Raw genomic sequence first — 20166 nt, 5'->3', positions numbered from 1 at the left:
TAGCCATGTGTGGCATGAAACACTCAGATGCAGCCCTCTGTTTGTCTTGAATGAGCCTGGCTTGGAAGAGAAAGAAAACTATGAACTCAAATACGCCAATCAGAAAACAGTCCCACTAACAGTCACCCCCTCATACGTAGGGTGCTCTGCCCTTCCCAAGGCACACTCATGACTCCCACCCCCAGCAGAGACCAAGTGGGGAAGGAGCTGTGTGACAGGGCATGGCCTTCAGTCCAGTTTTCCTGCTACATATTCCCGATTTCTCTGCTAAGTCCCCTCCCGACCCCGGCTTCACAGCCCCCGCTGGTCACATGACTTCTTCCTGTGTGTGCCTGCAGGGATTTACCTGTTCAGGCCAGGAGGCTGGTGGATCTGATGAAGAATTACGTGGTAAGTCTAGGGGAGTTGGCACCTGAGACCACTTGAGGTAGGATGCCCAGAGGAGGGAGTGGGTGGGAGGATCATAGAGACAGAGAGGGTCAGCTCTGGGGTGGGGGTGGGGGGGGACAAGGCCACATGGGAATCCAGAGAGGCCACCTTTAAAACAACAACAAATGATTTAGCACCTGTGACCTCTGACCTCAGGACCCACAAACCAAAGAACAGAAATTATTAATGTCCCCACTAAACCCTCCTGTGTGTGAGGACCCATCCCTACAGCATTCAGCACTTTGTATTTTCCTGGACTTGACTCTGGAGCAAGGCTTTTACTTGTTTGTTTCCTATTCATTTCAGGACATAAATTTTCAGGAAGATTGGAAGATAATAACCCTGTTTATAGGAGGCAACGACCTCTGTAATGTCTGCAATGACCCTCCAGGCCCTCACCCAAGACTCCTCTGGGAAGGATTTCCACCCCAGGTCGCTGGAGCAGTGCAGCTGGGTTGGGACTCGGCTCGTAGTCGGGCATGGATCCAGCCTGGGCAATGTATCCGGGGCCACACAGACACTGAAACACAGGCTCTGTTTGTGATAAGCTCACACTGCCAGGGCAGGGAGGTACAGACAACTCACCATCCTGAAGTGCTTCTAGAGCTGCACACAGAAGAGAGGTCTGGGGTCAGAACTGCCGTGGGATTTGGGGGGCTGGGGGAGGGAGGGGTGGTGTCAGAGGTTTACAGAGAGCAGGAGACTTTCCAGCTGGGCCAGAAACATGAGAAGCTTTGTCAGGAAGAAAGGAGACCAGCAGAGCAAAGCGGTGGGTCTAGCTGTGGCCTGGGAGCACCTGTCCCAAGGGGTGACCCTGCCCGCCAGACCCCTCAAGGCCTGTTTTCCTGGCATCAAGGTCACCAGGGTCTGGGGGTTTCAAGCTACAATGCGAAGGGCCCACAGTGGGGCCTGGGGGCTGCTGGCTGCCAGGGTGGGGCGGGGCGGGAGGTGGGACCATGGGTCCCTCCCCAACTTCCCTTGAGGCTTTGATCCATTTGGTAGAGCAGGGCTCTTGGCTAAATTTCATTCAGACACAGGGTTCCACTGCTTTTTTTAAAAAAGTTTGAAGACCACAAGTATCGAGATCAGGGGAAATCACCATTAAAATGTACTTATGCTTGGTGGGGGGTTTGCAGGACCCTCTTCCCCTCTCACAATCTCCTTAAGTGATTTGATTGAGCTTTTGCTTCCCAGGCACTTGAGGTTCCATCAGAAGTGATCAGCCCCTAGGACCAAACAGTGTTCAAGCTGTAGGAGATCTTAGAGGTCCCCTGCTCCGACACCCCAGTTTAGAGGGGCCCAGAGGTGTGATGTGCTGTGGCGAAGGCCCTACATCCAGTTGACGTGAAGTGGATCCAGAGCTTTCCGTAGCTCCATGCAGAAGAAAGAGTGTTTCCCTGAGGGTCGCAGCCTTCACCTCAAGCCTGAGGACCATGGGGTGAGGGTGGAGGCTAGGGCCCCAAAAGATAGCCTGTGTTTCAGTGTTGCCCATTCTGCCTGAAATACAGGGAGGAGGGGACCCAGGAGAGGAAGTGGTCCCGGTCTACCGAGAGGTGGGGTGATGAATGGGGTTAGAGACATTTCCTCTTCCTGCAGGTCCGCTATTCTCCACAGAACTTCGTGGGCAACATCGGGAAGGCTCTGGATATCCTCCATGCCGAGGTACAAAGGCCAGGCCACACGGCGTCTGGGCAGCTCAGCCGCAGGCCTCCTCCTTGGGCCTCAGTCTTAGCCTGGAGGCAGCTCTGGCTTCCTGCTGAGACCTCCCTGCCAGGTCCCCTTCTCCTGGAGACCAGCACAGACCACGCTGTCAGTCCTGGCCCCAGCAGCCAGAACATGTGTGTCAACAGGGAGCAGAGGGGAGAGAGGGGGAGGGGTGAAGGCTGTGGCTGGGGCCAGGTGAAAGGCCACAGACCTGAAACCCAGCAGGAGACGCCAGCCCCAGCCCCGGGTGAGAGGCTGGAGCAGCCTGGCCTCGATCCTCTTGGGGACGGACCTTGCCTTTGCTCAGGTGCCTCGGGCGTTTGTGAACCTGGTAAAGATCCTGGAGATCATCAGCCTGAGGGAGCTGTACCAGGAGAAGAATGTCAGCTGCCCGCGGCTGATCCTCCGGTGAGTTGGAAGTTCTCCACCTATTCCTGAAAAAGCCATGGGACCCTCAGCAGAGAGTGGCTCTGGTTAGTTAGAAAAACCAAGGGCAGGAGTGTGAGGAGTGCTAAGACCCCGTGGTCTAGCCTGGAGGAGACACCCCAGGACAGGCTTCCCGTACCCTCGGAGTTCATGAGTTTGCAACCCAACGTGTACTTCTATCGCCAGACAGCTCAGGACACCCTTCGGTCCTCCAGGGAGGGAAGAATAAAACATGACGGATGGAACGAGCCTCTGTGGGCCAGTCTCACTGGCCACTGATAGGGCCTCCTTCTAAGTGTGCCCTGCCCCCTCCCAGAGGCCCAGCTCCAGGACAGAAGGGGCCTCTGTTCAGCATGGGTGCTCAAGGCTGGGCATTCACAAAGATAGGGCTATTGTCACTTTCTAAAAGACAGGGTGGTCAAGTCAGAATCAGCATGGTCTAGAGGACGGTCTTATCCCCCGCCAGCAAGAGCCCAAGCCCTGGCCCCGAGAGGCCGCCTTCATGCCCAGCCTTCAGAGCCAAAGATGGCTCCCCTGCTAATGTTACACATGAGCCTCAGGAATAAGGCATCCTTCTACCCCAAGCGTGAACCGTTCCTTCCTGCAAGGTCTCCTCCGGACCATTAGCCCAGATCACAGTGGCTGTGCCCCTCACCCCCTTTCTCCCTTCCCCAGCTCTGTAGAGGCCTCCACCATTGCCCTGAGCGCATCACGTGATAATGGCTCGTGTGCCTCTCCCCGCAAGCCCTGAACTCTGTGTCCGAGTCACTGCCAGCACGGTGTAGGGGCTCCGTGGCTGTTTGCTGAATGACTAAATGAATAATTCACAAGGGCCAGATTTGCTCTGGGAAGTGAAGGGGTACCTTGGCTGTTCCCTGGAGATCCATGCCAAACCACCCCTGGGGACCTTGACTGACAGGTCCCCTGCGGAAGGCCTGGGGATGCTGTGGGCAGCGGGAGGATGGCTGCAGGGTGACACACGTCTGTTAGCACAGCTGGTGTCAGGCGTGCTATTTTCGGCTGCTGACTCATCCCCTGCTCCCACTCTCTCCAGTCACTGGGCCCCACGGGGGGTTCAGCTTGTTCATTCCGTTTCAGAGCAGCTCACCCAAAAGTCTCTGGCTGCCCATCACTGCAAGGTCTTTAGACAATTAAAGCTAAAGGTTCAGAGTCCAACCTGGAGTGGCCAAGTCCCTGGCTGTGGGGTTAGGAAGACTCAGGGTCACCTTGTCCTGCCACCTCTCCAGTGCCCTGCACTCCCTGTCTCTCAGCTGTCCTGCCTCAGTGGCTGTGCTTTCCTTGGTGGCACTGAGTCTACACTGAGCCATCCTCACTATCATCACCTCCTCCCCCTAGACCAAAAGCCCAGATCTGTAAGTTGGCTAGTCAGGGCAGATGTATGGACTGGACAGAGGCAGCTCAACTAGGGATTAAGAGCTCAGGTTCAGACCAGGCAGACTTGAGTTCAAGTCCTGGCTCCCACACTCAGCATCCATGTGACCTTGAGAAACTACTTAACCATGCTGAACCTCAGTTTTCTCATCTGTAAGATGGGGATAATGAAAATACATCTCCTAGAATTGCTAAGAGGATTAAGCAAGTCAATACCCATGAAGCTCTTCGCACAGTACGCATTCAGTATGTGTTAGCATTGTTACCGTTGTCACTCCTATTTAAAAGGAGGCAGGCCTCACCTGTACCACACTGTTATCGAGCGTTCATAAGGTAACGCAGCTCCGTAAAAGTCACTCCTGCGGATGTCAGACAATGTAACTACTTCATTTTCATGGGCAAATCCAGGTCTGGGAAATTTTCTTCACTTCCATGTGGTACAGTTGACAGGTTAGCCAGCCAGGGCCCTGTTAGCACGGGCTTCTGGTACCTCCGAGTTAAATGTATTCTGAATCTCAAGCCAACGCTTCTGCATCAGGCACTCAGCCAGGGGTCCTGGTGGATGGGGCCTCTCTTTGGTTTGGCCTGCAGGAGACTGTGTCCCTGTGTCTTGAAGTTTGAGGATAACTCAACAGAACTTGCCTCCCTCATCAAAGTGAATAAGAAGTATCAGGTAAGCCGGGAAAGGGTTCCAAGACTGCACAGCAACTGCTGTGTGGTTTCATCACTCTGCTTAGAAAACCAACAGACACTCAGATTATGTCGACCCCGACTGTGTGTGATGTTACCACTGACCAGTTTGCAGATTTGAATACTCCCCCCTGGCCCCCGCCGCAAGACAGCAGGTTCAATGTATTTGATTCAAGTTATAGAGCCGAGTCACTGAACACACGTCACCGAATCTCAGTTCCCGGCCTTACACGAAAATGAGTATTTCCAATTGTCCGTGGAAAATGAGTATGAGGTCTGACTCCTGGGGACGGGGTTGGGGGAACCCTTGCCGCCCAAGAGAGTCCGGAGGGTTCAGTGAGAGAACATGCATTCCCTCTGCCCTCCCCTTCGGGGGGCGAACAGGTGTTACTGGGGTGCACAGGGAGAAAGAAAGTCAGCAGATGCTCTCCCAACATCCTGTGGGTTGTTCCCTTTAGGCCTTCCTCCATCAAATCTTTGACCAGAGCAGCTGACTCCCTTGACTCTCTTGAGTTTTCCCCCAAATAATCATCCAGTCACTCGAGAGAACAGTGGTAGTCTCCCAGCTCTTCTGAAGGGGGCTGCAGACAGCTTCCAGGGTGGATCCATCCTTCAAGTCCATGGACTCCTTGGAGCAGAACCCTTCCCTGCAGCCTCTTTCAAGGTAGTCGTATCTGCCAGCAGTGTCAGGGCTCAGGGGAATGAACCTCTGTTTACCGTCCTCTGAGGCCATCCCCCAGCCCGGTGGGTGACTCCCCAGCTGCACTTCCTTCTGCCGTGAGCAGGTGCCTCTGTCTCAGGTGAGGAAGCCCATGCCTCACCAGGAGAGGGAAGGCAGCCGAGGTTATGGCCATGAAAGCAGACCTTTTCCAGGTGCGGTTTGGGTGCAAGCAACAAGCGCTTATGCAATTCTGGTTAATTTATTATTTATTATTAATTCAGATGTATTATTTAAGCAGAATGCCTGGAAGAGCTAAGGTCAGAGGCCAAGCCACCAGAAATTGCGAGTCTTGGAATTCTAGGAGCCAAGCCATGAGAATAAAAATCAGGGCAAGGAGCTAGTCCAGTGGAGACACCCTGGACACCACTGTCACTGCTCTTCTAGGAACTGGACGCAGCTGCCACCCCCAGCAGAATGGATTCTGTGCTGTCCCTCCATCTTTCTAGCGCTAGCTTCCAAACCAAAGCCTGAAGGGGGAGCATCTACTGGGGGACACGTGGGCATGTGTGAGGGGCATTGGGAAAGCCAGCATCTGGGTTTCTCACCTTCTGCAGTGCAAGTCAGGCTGGTCTTCACACAGTGGAGTTTTTTTTTTAATATAGGAAGTGGGTCCAGATGCTGGGCAACTAAAGAGAAGGAGAACTATTCACAAAAATGGCCTTCACTGACCTCTCTAGATTGGCCAGCTGTTGTTCCCAGGTTGTTGTTCTCCGTTGTTACCACGGAGACCCTGATCTAGCATCCTGGACAAGCTCACAGCTCAGCCACATGAGGCCATCATGCCCTCTCTCTGAATCCTCTGACTCTCTACTTCCTGCTGAAGCTATCATTCCATCCTTCTTCTTGGAGGTGCTCATTGCTGTTAATAACCACCATGTGCTAGGCATTCTCCACACTATTTCCTTTATTTCTCAAGAGGTGCGAGGCTCCACTGTGAGCCATTATGGCTGACCCACGGAGGCACTAGCAGCCCTGAAAGGGACTTAGGGATGGCCCAGGCCTCGGTGAACATCCTCCACTTACAGATGAGGAAATAGAGGTCCAGAGAGGGAAAGCATCTTGCTGAAAGTAACACAACTAGTTAGCGGTATTGCACCTGCCTTCCTCAAGGCTCTGCGTGTAACTGGAAGAGACGCCCCCCAGGAGGTCAGAGGTGAGGTATCCCCAGCATGTGGACTCTCTTTCTGGCTGACCCTGGAAAAAGACGGTGTTCTTGATGTCATGATGTCTTCTGAAGTGACTGCTGTAATGTTCTGGGTGTGGAAGCCTGACTTCCCCCTCCGGCCAAGGTCCTGGTCCAAATGATGGAAACCCGGCAAGCAGTGAAATGGCAGAGTCTGGGAGAAGTGGGAGCCAGAACTGGGGTAACTCGTCCTTCTGGAACTGAGCCCAGGCGGAAACTATGAAAGTAACAGCTCTGTTACCTCCTAGACAGATCTGAGAATCTCAAGTGTGCACACGCACGAGCACATGTGCTCACACTCACTTCATGCATGAGTGATATCAATAGGCGTTAAACGTCATTGTTGATTCACCTTTGATTTTCTGAACACATGTATGACAGAAATAAATGTAAGGGTTATCCAAAACAGTCATTTAATCAAATTTGTACTCACCCCGCTTCCACCCTAGTCTTTAATCAGAAGCTTTAAAAGAGGATCAAACTGATGGACTTGGATTTTTCTTTTTTCCCAGCCTAGGTCAAATGGATGCAAAGGCAGCCCAGGTCAGGGGCAGGGGTTGAGATAAAGGCTGATCTGAAAAGTCACTAGCTGGCTCCTGCCTCATCAGTTGGGATTTTGCTGCAGACTGATTTCACTCAGAAGTCAGACTGTTTAATTCTGCAGTGGAGAAAGAGTTCCCGAAGACCGGGCAGATGCAGAGAGAGCCTCCTGACCTCTGTCCCCCTTCCTCCTGCAGGAGGGGACTCACCAGCTGGTCGAGAGTGGGCGATATGACACAAGGGAAGATTTTACAGTGGTCGTGCAGCCGTTCTTTGAAAACGTGGAGATGCCAAAGACCCCGGTAGAGCCTCATGGATAAGTGGGAGCCACAGGTGTGCCCAGCTGTTTGAGCGTCATTTGTGTTATCCGACGTCCCTATAACACAGCCCCTCTATTCTGTCCTGTGACCAGGAGGGGTTGCCTGACAGGTCTTTCTTCGCTCCTGACTGTTTCCACTTCAGTAGCAAGGCTCATGCCCGCGCAGCCCAGGCCCTGTGGAACAACATGGTAAGAGGACCGAGGTAGGAAAAAGTATTCTCCTTCTGATAGGAAAGAGATTCCAGGAAGCTTTCAGAGGACTTCAGAGGCCCATCACTCAGGCTGTGTGATTCCCTGCACAGCGATGACGATAAACCCCGTTTCCTCCGTCCCGCCCTCCCGTCTCGGGCCTCACCCTGCGTCCTGACTTTTCCATTCTTGCCACCCCTTTCTCACTCTGCATCCTCCTGCTTCTTGGTTTAGCTGGAACCTGTCGGCCAGAAGACAAGAAGGCATAGGTTTGAAGACAAGATCAACATCACATGTCCAGACCAGGTACAGTGAAGAGCGCAGCCTTGCCAGGGGTCTACCTAAAGCCTCCTTCCCAGCCTTTCGAAGTCTCTCATTAACGTTTCTCAGTTCCTTCCATCCCAGGTTCTCACCCCCACCCCCAGCTCTGTTCACCTACTCACCCATTCCAGACTCCAGTTAGCCATCCACAATGCCCCATCTGATTGGACCGTGAAGGGTGACAGCCAGTGGCCGGGAGACCCTAGAGCTCGCCTCTGTCTCTCCATGTCCCAGCAAGCCCTGGCATAAGTCTGCACACGGCTCTCTCCAGCTGGGCAGAGGGACATGGCAGGACCAGCCAGATCTCATTTTGAAGGCCAGGGGAGGGGAGGACCTCAAGGGCGGGAAGGGACAGAGGATACCCCATCTCCACAGAGCCACTGTCCCCATGGTAGGATGGAAAGAGTGAGGGGCTGAGACCTAGAAGAATATCTTCTAGGATGGAGGTGGGGTTTGGGGGTGGGAGGTCCATTGGAAGCCGGAGCTAAGAAGGCAGACATTCACCAGAAAGGCAAAGCAGATCTCCGAGCTCATTCACAAATGATCAGAGAGATTCTTGGACCTTTGCAGCTGCTCCCTCACCTCTGTCAGTTCCCCTAGATTCCCAGAGGGGTCCCAGGCCCGGGACGGGAACCCACTGATCTGGGGCTTGCAGGGGGCAGGACCTCAAAAGCGCCTGGCTTTTCTTGTCTGGGCGGGAGACGCCCAGGCCGCTGCAGGGCGGGAGTGGCATGGGGTGGGAAGGGGTCCTGCGAGTAGGGGACGTGCTCTTGTATTAGCAGAAAGTGGGGCTCTGCTGGGAAGGGGCAGCGTGGGGAAAGAGAGGTGACCCAGCCACCTCAGCCAGTTGGGTGGGAGGCAAAGAGCAGAGGTGCTCATTCCTGGGAGCCGTGCAGGGTTTATTCCGGTTGTTCAAGAGGTTTGCAGAGACGGCCGGGTACGTCCTGGGAGGGAGCCAGCGGTCAGCCTGGTGGCAGGGGGCTTGGGAATGTGGAAAGTGTTTCTGAGCAGAGCAAGAAGCAAGTCAGCTTGCTGCGGTGGCTCACCACCCCCCTTCCCCTCACAGGTTTGGCCATTTCTGAGCACCTACAAGAACGCTGTGCAGGTATCCGCTTGTTGCTTCCTTTCAGCTCAGCCGCCAATGCAGTGGGCGGCCCCCGAGCTGGGACCAGCCCTGCAAGGCAGGGTGGGAATGTGGGCAGGTGTTCCCGATGGGCCGTCGGGGAGGGGCGGGGGGGGGATTCACACTCCTCTGTGAAGTCCATCCACCTACACCTTCAGACAGCGGGGAGGGCAGAGGAGGAGCCATTGATAACAGCACAGATAGGGGGCCAGCCAGTCAACTCTCAGCCTCTCCAGACGTAAGTCAAGAGAACCATCCCTCTCATAAAGCTGCTGCAGAAGCAGGGCTGGCATGCGGTGGGCTGGGCCGTTTTGTTGATGCCCTGATTTTTACACTGGATGGTGGGGGCCATGTGTGGGGGTCTGAACTAGGTTAGCAGATGGAGCCCAGCCAGATTCTCAGAATCACCCAGGGAGCCTTTCCTGCTAGGCCGCCCCCAGGGTAGGGCCCAGGGATCTGTGTTTGTTAAAGCTCTCTGGTGAGTCTGATGCCAAGCCAGCCTCTCTGGCCCCTGGCAACCCTGAGATTCTGGGATTCATTCTACACCCCTAGGGTCACGGGAGCCAGCTGCTGTGCAGTGACAGAGCCCCTTCTGCCTCGCCGCCCACCTCAGGTAAGCCCCCTGTGGCACAGCAGGACCCAGGGCCCCTCCACAAGAACTCACTTATGGCCGGGGCTTGCTTCCTGTCTGGCTGGTCACTGGGACGAGTCCCTGCTTTGTCCCTGTCTTCTGTAGTGAAGTCTGACCCAGCAGGACCCAAGGCGGCCAGGGTCCTTCCGATTCAGCCCGCCACCGGGAGCACATGTGGAGTAGCCACAGGAGTGCCGCCCTCAGTGGCCCAGCCTGGGGTGTGACCTTGCCCGGCCGGGAGGCGGGGTGTGTGGTGCCCAGGAAGGCCCCAGAGGGAGCCAGCTCTGCGGGTTGCCCTGCGGCCCCAGGCTCTGCGATCACTGCTGCTGCCTGCCGTAGGGCTGGAAAGTTCTCTGGAGTCTTCGGAAGAGACTCGAGGGCAGGGAAAGACCCAACATGAGTATTCCTCAGATTCTTGGTGGAAATCCGGAACCCAGCTCTAAATGGTCCGTGCGTCGGGCTCTGCACCGCATCTCGGATGGGCCAGCGGCCATTTGGTCACGCACTCAGGTCACAGCTGGTGTCCCACGTGACTGCTGGCACCAAGGTGGTGGGATCCCACTGTGCCCTAGCATCCCCTTTCCTCCTCCCCCTCTCTCTCAGCACCTCTCCCTTCCCATAGGCCCAGGATCGTTTATTGTGCCTCTGATGGGGAAACTGTTTTCATCTTAGCTCTGCCTCTGTGGCGCCATGGACGCTCAGTCCTGCACAGCCAAACACACACGCGGGTCGTGTTTCTGGTCTTGCTTAAGGCAAGAAGCAGTGGGCTCTGACTGCAGCTTCCTTCGCACAGACTCAAGCGTGTCTGTTTGTCTTTCCAGTGCACACCCTGAGACCTGCAGACATCCAAGTTGTGGCCGCTCTGGGGGACTCTCTGACCGTAAGGACGCGTGGGCCCCACGTGGCTGGGGATGGCTGTGTCAGCTCCGGGTCCCCGTCCTCCTGACCCCAGGGCCTGTGCTCCTGGCCTCCGCATTATCCCACCCCTCCTTCCTGACTCTGTCAGTCTGAGTGCCGGACAGTGGTTTGATTTTGCAGCCACTTTCGCCATCAGGTGTGCGAGGGGGACTCTCTTTCAGGAGCGAACTGAATTGTCTCAGGCAGTAGAGGTTTTGAACACCTAATGTCACCTTTTGAACCATTGCAAAAATATGTCATTTTGACTCAAAAACTCTCCTAAACCTAATGTGGCTGCTCTTTTCCCTTTGGATTATACTTTACAAGCAGCTCCAACCTTCACATCCATTTCCTCTTTGCCTCTGCCCCAAAGCAGGAAAGGCTCCACAGCTGTGGCAAAGGCTCTGCTCTTAAGTTCCAAGAAGCAGGGCCACTGTACCATCCCCAAACAGCACTTTGTGGCAGCACGGCTAAGGCCGTGAGATTGTCCTACAGAATGTCCCAGAGGGAAAGAGGAGAAATGTGAAGTGCATGAGAAATGTGTCCACTGGGGCCCACTCAGTCTATGGGCTCTCTCTTCGTGCATGTACAGGACTTAGGAGCAGAATACTGCTAGTAATGTTGTAAGTGTCTCACGTTTGTAAAGCACTCTAGAGGCTTCAAAACTGTTTTTGCAGCTGTGATCCAATTTGGTCATCAAAACAATCCTGTGAGATGAGCAGGGCATGGCCTCAGCTCCGTAAGGAGGCAGCTGAGATTCGAGGAAGCCACGCAGCCGGGGAAGCAGCAAGCCCGGGCGTTCTGGCTCCCAGGGCAGCGTTCTGCTCACGCTACGTTGCGTGCGCAGAGAACACCTTGGGAAGCCCTGCGTATACACAGCCTCCCTTTTCTCTTGACTTGCTGATTTTCCTGTGGATTTTGATATGTTTTCAAAGGCTGGCAATGGGATTGGCTCCAAACCGAATGACCTGTCTGATGTCACTACTCAGTACCGGGGGCTGTCATATAGGTAATGTTAACCCATGACCCCCCTCCCACCCCATGCTCACCTGCGGAGATCGGCCGGGGGTTGGTCTCCTGTAAATGCATAAATACCAAAGAGCAAGGACCAGGTCTGGAGGGGGCTGTCAGAAGGAAAACCTATATATTTCTGCCAAATGTAACAATTTGGTGAGTAGAGAGGATATGTTACTGCTAGTAACCCTTTTCTTTTAATTGTGCAGAAAGAGCACGTCAGGGTACTTATCAGACTTCTGGGTCAACAGATCCAACATGAAATGCACCAGAAAAGCACCGAATCTCTGAGTCTTCACCTGCCCGTTTGCACGTATATGTGCACACGTAGATTCTCCCATGTCTCTTGTTTACTGTCTATATGTATCGATTCATGTTGTTTATTCATGTTCTGTAGCCACACCTCTGCCTTTATGTATGTGCACACATCCGTACAGAAAACTCCGAAACGCAGCACCCGCTTGAGGCAGAAACAACCGAGACAAAAACCACAACCAATAGGCGTTGCCGAGCCCCTCCCACGCGCCTGTATGATGGAGGCGGGTGGGTGAGAGGAATATATGGGAAGCCCAGGCAAAGGCTTATGCCCAGTTGGCAAGTGTCATTTAAAAATAAAAGATGCCCGAGTGCCACAGGACTATAGAAGAGGGAATACCCAGCCCTGCCAGTTGGGATAGGAGGGCTTCCCAGAGAAGGTGGTAGCCAGTTACGCCTTGACAGGTTAGCAATTTGGTAGGCGAGAAAGGGCATTCCAGGCAGGAGGTAAGAAAGCTTGAGACGTGTCAGGAAAGTGGTTGGATGTGGGTATTCTAAAGTTTCTTTCTCTCCTAATAAAGTTCTTGTTTACGAACCCTTCACAGTCATTGGCGATTAGCTCAGGATTCAAAACCTCTAGAACACGGCCTACCACGAGAGGGCAGAGCGCTGATGAGAGGCAGGACAGCTCAGTGCCGGCCCCCTCCCTTTCCTTCCGAGAGGTTCAAGTGAAAGTTTTCTTCTAAGAAAGCGAGAGGGAACGGAGTGGGGACGACGAGGACAGTGCCAGAGAGAAAGTTTTTCCCGGGGTGAGAGAAAGGCATCCTCACTCAGCCAGGAGCCACCCACAGAGAGGATCCAGGGCGTGGGTAGCGTGAGGACATCACCCCCGCCTAGAGCTGAGCCAAAGACCTCGCAGCTCCCGAGGTCCCACACACCCTCCGCCAGGTGGGGAGGGGTCTCTACCGGGCTGCCGAGGGACAGAGTGGAGGTTGCCTCCTGACCACTGGGCCCCAGGCTTTACTGAGGCTGCAGCAGAGAGAAAAGCCAGAGGGAGAGCAGGAAAGCAGAGCTTATTACAGTCGAAAAAGCATGAGGTTGTGGCTGCTTTACTTAGCCTGAGCTAAAGAAGGCCGTGGCCTCACATCCTAGTGTGGGAAAACAGAAAATAAAGCAGACGAGCCAGCCAGCGATGACAGGCAAGCTGTCCTGGTGTAGTCAGGGGAGTGAGGTGATCTGCCCAGCTCCACAAACAGTCCAACTGCTCGGATTCCTGGGATTCCGATAGAGACAATCTTCTGCTAAAGGTCTCTCTCTGCAGCTGTGGCAAAATTCAGCCATTGCTCTTTGTTTCTTCCTACGAGTGAGGTCCAAGAAGGCCTGATGTTTCATTCTTCTGGTTCCAATTCCAAGGCTTTGTGTGCTCAATGGCTGCTGTCCCTTTAAACCCTTTATTCTAAATGTTTCAAAGACCTGCCCCAAGACCCATGTGCGTTAAAGGTAGGAGCTCTTCTGGTCAGAGTCTGAGAGACAGTTTGACACTTGGTAAAGTGGGTAGACTAGGGTTTCTCATAGTGTGTTCCATAGAACACTAGCCCCAGTCTTTTATTTTGGGGAAAATATTTCCTACTCTATCCTTCCTCGGGGGAATTCACATACATGTTAGCATACTGAAGGCTCTGAGAAGCCGCCCTACGTTGAAGAAATCTGTTTAAATCGTGTCTGTTGAATCCAGTGTTTCCCTTAATCCCAGAACTCTTTCTTTGTTCATAACTCTTTCTCTGTAAATGCCCATTAGCATCCCCTGGGAAATGTCCATGCAGTAGACTGATCTGAGAAAAAGCCATTTTCTGAAGCCATTAAAACTTCCGGATGGGAAATAAGAGGCAATTAATTGATTATAGGTAAATTAAGAATGCAAATCGAGCCTCTTCCTCCAAGGAAAGAAAGTGGAGAGAGTGGACCTCACAGCGTCAGACAGGGGAGAAGAATTTTTGGTGGGTGGGCGGCTGTGAGCGGGGCCTGCCAGAAGAGGTTTGGCTGTGAATATTTCCAAGGCCCCTTGACCTGTAAGAATCACACAGCAGTGAAAGGCCCCAGCTCTGGGTAGCTTAGCGGTGTGGTAGGCCCAGAGGTCTTTAGAGAATTGCCTTTCCAATTGAAATGTTTGCATGGTTGGACTCATTCAGAGGACAAAAATAATATTTATCAAAAAATGCATTTCTTTGTCTTTTGAATTAGGAGGTCAGTCTCATGTTATTGAAACTCCTCCAATAGATGTTATCAAGCATCTTCTCTGCATTTCTCTGAACACTGTGGGTGACTGGGGAGCAAAGCCCAGCCTTTGAGCTCATGGTGTCATACAAATTACATTAATCTGAAGGGTCTCGTGTAAACTAGCTGTTTCATAGGGGTCTGTTTTCTTTCGTGTTTCACACAGTTCTGATCAGAACGAGGGCTTTCATATTTTTGTTCCTCCATATTTATTTGTATAATTCTCTCTTTTCTCCTGGAAACGGGCTCAGAGAGATTTCTGTAGCCTGTTGGTCTTGATCAGCTACCTCACTTGTTTTAGAACAAAGATGGTTTTAGACAAGAAATTAGAATGTACTTGATGTGTGTGTGTTTACGTATATCTCCGTGTTTATATGTTGACTGAAGGAGAAAAGGAGGCAGAGTTAGAACACAGTGACTGGAGGAGGTATATGGCTTTGTAATTTCCTGCCAAGTGAAAAGTGTTCTGATTAAGTGCTTTTAGTCCAGAGAAGGAAGGATCAGGAATCAGCTAAAGTAGTAGCTTCATACAGAGTTGGGAAAGGATCCGAAGCTTAAAAAAAAATGCCCGACCAAAGGCCAAGTTAAGTTCAGACATTGGATGGAGGTAGGAGAGAGATTCCTGAGTGAGATAGAAAGGTAGGGCTTACCTGGCTTCTTTTTCTCTCCACCACTTGAGGTTCTTGAACCTTTGACTTAAGCCCCTGACCACCATAGTGTGAAATAGTCAACTTCATTCCAAGCCTTCCCTTGAATGAAGAATAGCCAAGACTTTGATTCGTGGCCTGTCCTTTGGAAGGTTCTACTGGTGGGCTGAATGCTAACACTGTGTTCTCAAAATCTCTTGACCTGGGCTGATATGCTGGGACTGAGGAGGGAAGAAAGAAGGAGACACAGAAGAAAAATAACAGTAAATACAATACATCTGAACATTGGACTTTTTTCAAATAGAAATACTTTTCTCCTTGCCTCCCCCACGTATTCAATTTAAATGCATGAAAGGCAATGAAACTTTGTGTCTCTTGAAGTTAGATTGAGGGCCATAAAACCAGATGAGATGAGATGAAATGAGATCGGGCATTGGAAGGCAGTGAGAGGCCATCCCCCGAACCTTCCAGCGGGATTTACCTGACCACTGGGCAAAGAAGAGCTTATCCATTTTCTAAAGGTTTCCAGCTCAAGCTGGTTTTAGTTACCTTTATGGTTTTGAGTTTCCTTTAGAAAGTTGATTAACCCCTGTGCGCCTCAGCTTCCTACTCTGTAAACCAGAGATAGTTCATGTTCATCACAAGCTTGTCTGTAGATTTGAGATAACTAATGTAGAGCATCTGGTTCATGGCTGAGCTCATAGTATATACTCAGCTGAGTGCACTCCCTCCTGATTTGCTGAAGAAAAGCAGCAGCCATCTTTCAGCTTCAAATCCTGAATTTGGGGGAACCAACTCCTCGGGGAATTCAAATATTCTCAGAATCCCTCAAACACAAAGAGATGTCTCTGGCACATCTGACAGGTACTGATGGCATGGGCATTTGTTAAAAGCTGGGGGCACTTTTTTGTAAAGCCTATGTATTGATTCAATCTCTCTCGTTGGCTTTGTTCACTCTACAGTGCAGGAGGGGACAGCTGCCTGGAGAATGTGACCACCTTACCGAGTAAGTAACCACCAGTGGCTTGAGGTTGTCCTCTGGGTCCATCTGACCCCCAGGCTTCCTGAAAGTGCCTCTCAGCTAAGAAAGGAGGGAATAACATCTTCCTTATGGACTGTCATTGAAATGAGAGGAGAGGCCTGTGGACAGGTGGCTGAAGGGGATGGAATAAACTCTGTGTTTGGATTCCGGAGACCTGGGTTCGAGCCCTGACCCTTCTGTGTGCTGGCCGGGTGACCTGGGCCAAGTTACTAAACATTCTGAGCCTCAGATCTCCTCAACTGGCCCAGAGAGTGTGGAGATAGTCAAATGGGACAGTGAGTATTTGCTGCATTGTAAACTATAAAAAAAGAAAGAAAGAGGGCTTCCCTGGTGGCACAGTGGCTGGGAGTCCGCCTGCCGATGCAGGGGATGCGGGTTTGCGCCCCGGTCCGGGAAGATCCCACATGCCGCGGAGCGGCTGGGCCCGTGAGCCATGGCCGCTGAGCCTGTGCGTCCGGAGCCTGTGCTCCGCAACGGGAGAGGCCACAACAGTGAGAGGCCCGCGTACTGCAAAAAAAAAAAAAAAACAAGAAAGAAAGAAAGAAAAGAAAAACTGAGAGGCTCTTGTTGTCTTGGCCCAGCCTGTCATCAAGTCGCTTGAGGCCCCAACTCCTCTTAGGAGCACACTCTGCCTTCCATCCTAAGCCCTCTGTGTCCTGTGCACCCTTCCCCTTCCAGATATCCTTCGGAAGTTTAACGGAAATCTCACAGGCTATGCAGTGGGCACAGGCAACGCCAGTGACACAAACGCCTTCCTCAATCAGGCTGTTCCTGGAACAAAGGCTAAGTATGGCATTTGGGGAGGGGAGGGGGCCTGTCAGGTAGGGAGTGGGAGGCCTGTAGTCCCCTTTAAGGTTGTAATTCTGACCTCTGAGTGCCAAGGGGACATTTATCCATTTGCAGCAATGACTTGAGAAGTTCTTGGCCACTCTCTTCTGTGGCTGCCCCGTGACCAAGGCCGCAGGGAGGCTGGAGGGCTGGATCTTGGACAGAGGCCGTGCTCCTAGAGCCTGAACTCCTGGCCTTGCTTTCCTGCGTAGCATGTTCTAATCGTTCAACTAACGACCCACCTTAGCCAATGTTTAAAACTTACCATGGCATAATGGTACTCTCTACAGCACCTCACAAGTGGTAATTCCCCCAAAAGATCAGGGAGTACCAAGCAAACGGATGGGCAAGCCAGGATCTCCAGCCTTAGAGGCTACTTAGAGGGGCAGTAAGTCTTGTCCTGTCCCTGCTCCTGCTATGGAGCTACAGGAAATGCAGCTGAGAAGCCAGAGGCAGCTGGAGCCAACTGCTCAGCCTCCCGGGCTGATCGTCCAAGGAGGCCCCTCACCCTGCTCCTAGAAGCCTCAGCCACCCGGGTCTCCTTGCTCCTGGCCCAGCCTGGGAAGACCCTTCTTAGTAGTAGAAACGGCTGGGGACAGATGGACCCACCAGCAGGTGCCAGGAGATGAGCATTCTGTGGATCCATCTCACACTATAACAGGGACCTAAACTGGTGAGGAGCTGGGGATGCCTGAGGTCTAGTCTTTCCATGAATTCTAAACCCAAGTGTTTGTACGGTGTATATTTATTCCCCCACCTCTTTCTAAAAGAAAAGTGTAGCTAAGTTTACCAAAAATGACACAACATATACATGAGAGAGAAAAATCACAGCCTCTGGTGGGGGGAGGAGGGGAAGAAGCAACTGTGTCAGTATGAGCCTTCTTACGATTCTTGGGTCTAAGCATCAAACTCTCAGCTTCCTGGCAGCCAGGGTAAAAAGAGGAAGCATGCCAAAACTTTCCTAGATCTAATTTCAGAATCCACACCAGTCCTTCAAAGGAGATGAACGGTTTCCTAGCATGGAATCCTTAAAGACCCTTTGCATGTGGAGTCCTAGAAAGGAGACCATGCGTAACAAATGTAATTGTCAGTACCCTTGCCCGTTGCTTTAGGACAAACACACGACTGGCTTTGCAAATGGTTATTTGTTGTAAGAACTCTCCAGGAGAGGCAAGTAGCTTCTTGTCCTGAGCCTCAGGGTCTCTGCCAGCTCGTGGTGCGGGGGAGGGGTTAATGCCATAGAAACCTCCAGTTCAAGCCCTTTAGGATGAAAGGTCTGGGCGCTGTTCCTCAACAGGACTGATTTCCTCTCCTCCTCAGGGAACTTTCAAGCCAAGTCCAGACTCTGATACAGAAGATGAAAGATGACCATGTGAGTCAGATTTTTGGTTACTTTTACATTGCTTTTTCTTCTTTTTTCTTTTTGGCTGCCTCGGGTCTTCGTTGCCGTGCGCCCGCTCTCTCTAGTTGTGGTGAGCGGCGGGGGCTACTCTTCTCCGCGGTGCGTGGGATTCTCATGGTCGTGACTTCTCTTGTTGCAGAACACAGGCTCTAGGCACGTGGGCTTCAGTAGTTGTGGCTCGCGGGCTATAGAGCACAGGCTCAGTAGTTGTGGCGCATGGGCTTAGTTGCTCCATGGCATGTGGGATCTTCCTGGACCAGGGCTCGAACCCGTGTCCCCTGCACTGGCAGGCGGATTCTTAACCACTGTGTCGCCAACGAAGCCCTATGGTTATTTTTAAACACTAACTTTCTGACCCACTAAAGTCCCCAAATGGAATTGTCTGCCATGAAACCAGTGAGCCTCCTGTCACTAGAGGTATTCAAGCAGCAGCAGGGCAGCCCCTGTCGAAGGCCCTCAGGAGGTTACGTCAGCTGGGGGGGAGGTATGTTGCTGATCACAATGACCTTGAAAATCCCTCCTGATGCTAAGGATCTGTGGTCTATAAACAAACCTCTGAAGTTCTGTCAGCTCTGAGATTCTGATGCTGTTATTTCAAGAGGGCAAGGAAGTTTTAGAGGGTTGAATGGATTTCCTAGAGCTGTGGTGTTTTTATTTGTTGGAGATCATCAGGCATTTTCCTCCCTCTGTACAGAGAGTAAATTTCCACGAGGACTGGAAGGTCATCACGGTGTTGATTGGAGGCAGTGACTTATGTGACTACTGCACGGATTCGGTAATGGGGGCGGGCCAGGCCTACTCATCGCCCTTGATTTGACCTGTAAGCCTTGGAGGTCCTATCTGAGAACAGTCCCTAGAATTGTCCACCTACACCTGTGTGTGTGTGCGCACACACGCACACGCGATTCACACGCGTGCACACACACTTCTTGCCCCCCGAACCCTCGCATTTCTGGCTCCCCCCGCCATGTCCCAGCTGGCATCAGATATACAGTACTTCTATTCCCGTTTCTTACAGCTCCTGAGAATTCAGAAAGAGAAGCAGCCGTAAAGCCCAAGCCCTTGAAAGGGGTACTAGACACATTCTGCTCCTGAGCTTAAAGCTCTGGCTGAAGGTTCCGGTCTTCCGTCTGGCCCATCTTTGGCGACAGCGAGTAGCCAGCTGTTCATCTCAGATTCTGACATGACGAGCTGGTCACAGTTGGATGCCGAGGGAGAACGAGGCCTTGGGGCTGGAGCCGGGTGGGGAGACTGCCCTATCCCCCTAACCAGCTCCTCCTCTCCATCCTTTCTCTTCCCAGAATCTGTATTCTGCAGCCAACTTTTTTGACCATCTCCGAAATGCCCTGGACATCCTGCACAGAGAGGTGAGTGGCGGGCTCCCACAAGCTGGACACAGCTCAAGCTGTGAAATGCCCCCTCCCCTGAAGGAGACAGACGAGGACGTGGGCTCCTGCCCTTTCCAGAGTTTGGGGCTTCCCCCCAAGGAAGCCTCATTCTATTTGGAATCAGCCCCGAGGGTCTCAGGCTTGAAGAAGGGAAGGCAGTCCCCCCACCTCTACCTGGGACATTCCCTGGTGGAGGCAGCTGGGCGGCTCCCAAGCTGGGCACCGCTCTCTGAGTGGCAGGCAGTGTCTACAGTAGGCCCCTCTCTGGTCTCCCCACCCCCTGGCATGGACAAGCCTTTCCAGCTGCCCAGGAGGGGGCGCTCTGACTACCAGATGCTTCTATGGGTTGCCAAGACTCTGGGCCTGCTCAGCAGAGTTAGCCCAGGTCGGGCTGGAAGGAGACAGTCAAGGGCTAATGTCCTGGCAAACGGGGCACCTGCCTAACGGATTTGGGGCTTCCCTGGTGGCGCAGTGGTTAAGAATCCACCTGCCAGTGCGGGAGACACAGGTTCAAGCCCTGGTCTGGGAAGATCCCACATGCCGCGGAGCAGCTAAGCCCGTGCGCCACGACTACTGAGCCCACGTGCCGCAGCTACTGAAGCCCGCGCAGGTAGAGCCCATGCTCCGCGACAAGAGAAGCCACCACAATGAGAAGCCCGTGCACTGCAACGAAGAGTAGCCTCCACTCGCCGCAACTAGAGAAAGCCCACACGCAGCAACGAAGACCCAACGCAGCCAAAAATAAATAAAT

General features: G+C 52.7%; 1 protein-coding gene across 1 annotated transcript in view; it reads left to right on the top strand.

The window, feature by feature from the left end:
* PLB1 (phospholipase B1) overlaps positions 1–20166 on the top strand; it is a 134232-nt gene that overhangs the window by 75248 nt on the left and 38818 nt on the right. Inside the window, exons 23-39 of the mRNA XM_024764469.1 lie at positions 339–390; positions 736–815; positions 2025–2091; positions 2441–2541; positions 4543–4624; positions 7283–7387; positions 7498–7593; positions 7828–7899; positions 8981–9019; positions 9590–9650; positions 10490–10548; positions 11501–11574; positions 15718–15761; positions 16476–16584; positions 17946–17997; positions 18722–18802; positions 19329–19394. Of these exons, the coding sequence (XP_024620237.1) occupies positions 339–390; positions 736–815; positions 2025–2091; positions 2441–2541; positions 4543–4624; positions 7283–7387; positions 7498–7593; positions 7828–7899; positions 8981–9019; positions 9590–9650; positions 10490–10548; positions 11501–11574; positions 15718–15761; positions 16476–16584; positions 17946–17997; positions 18722–18802; positions 19329–19394 (1240 nt within the window). The remainder of the gene's footprint in view (positions 1–338; positions 391–735; positions 816–2024; positions 2092–2440; positions 2542–4542; positions 4625–7282; positions 7388–7497; positions 7594–7827; positions 7900–8980; positions 9020–9589; positions 9651–10489; positions 10549–11500; positions 11575–15717; positions 15762–16475; positions 16585–17945; positions 17998–18721; positions 18803–19328; positions 19395–20166) is intronic.

The sequence above is a fragment of the Neophocaena asiaeorientalis genome, unplaced genomic scaffold, assembly GCF_003031525.2.
Source record: "Neophocaena asiaeorientalis asiaeorientalis breed wild unplaced genomic scaffold, Neophocaena_asiaeorientalis_V1.1 scaffold345, whole genome shotgun sequence".
In the NCBI taxonomy this organism is placed as follows: Eukaryota; Metazoa; Chordata; class Mammalia; order Artiodactyla; family Phocoenidae; genus Neophocaena; species Neophocaena asiaeorientalis.
Note: the sequence above shows the minus strand (reverse complement) of the source record. Positions and strands in the feature narration are given on the sequence as shown.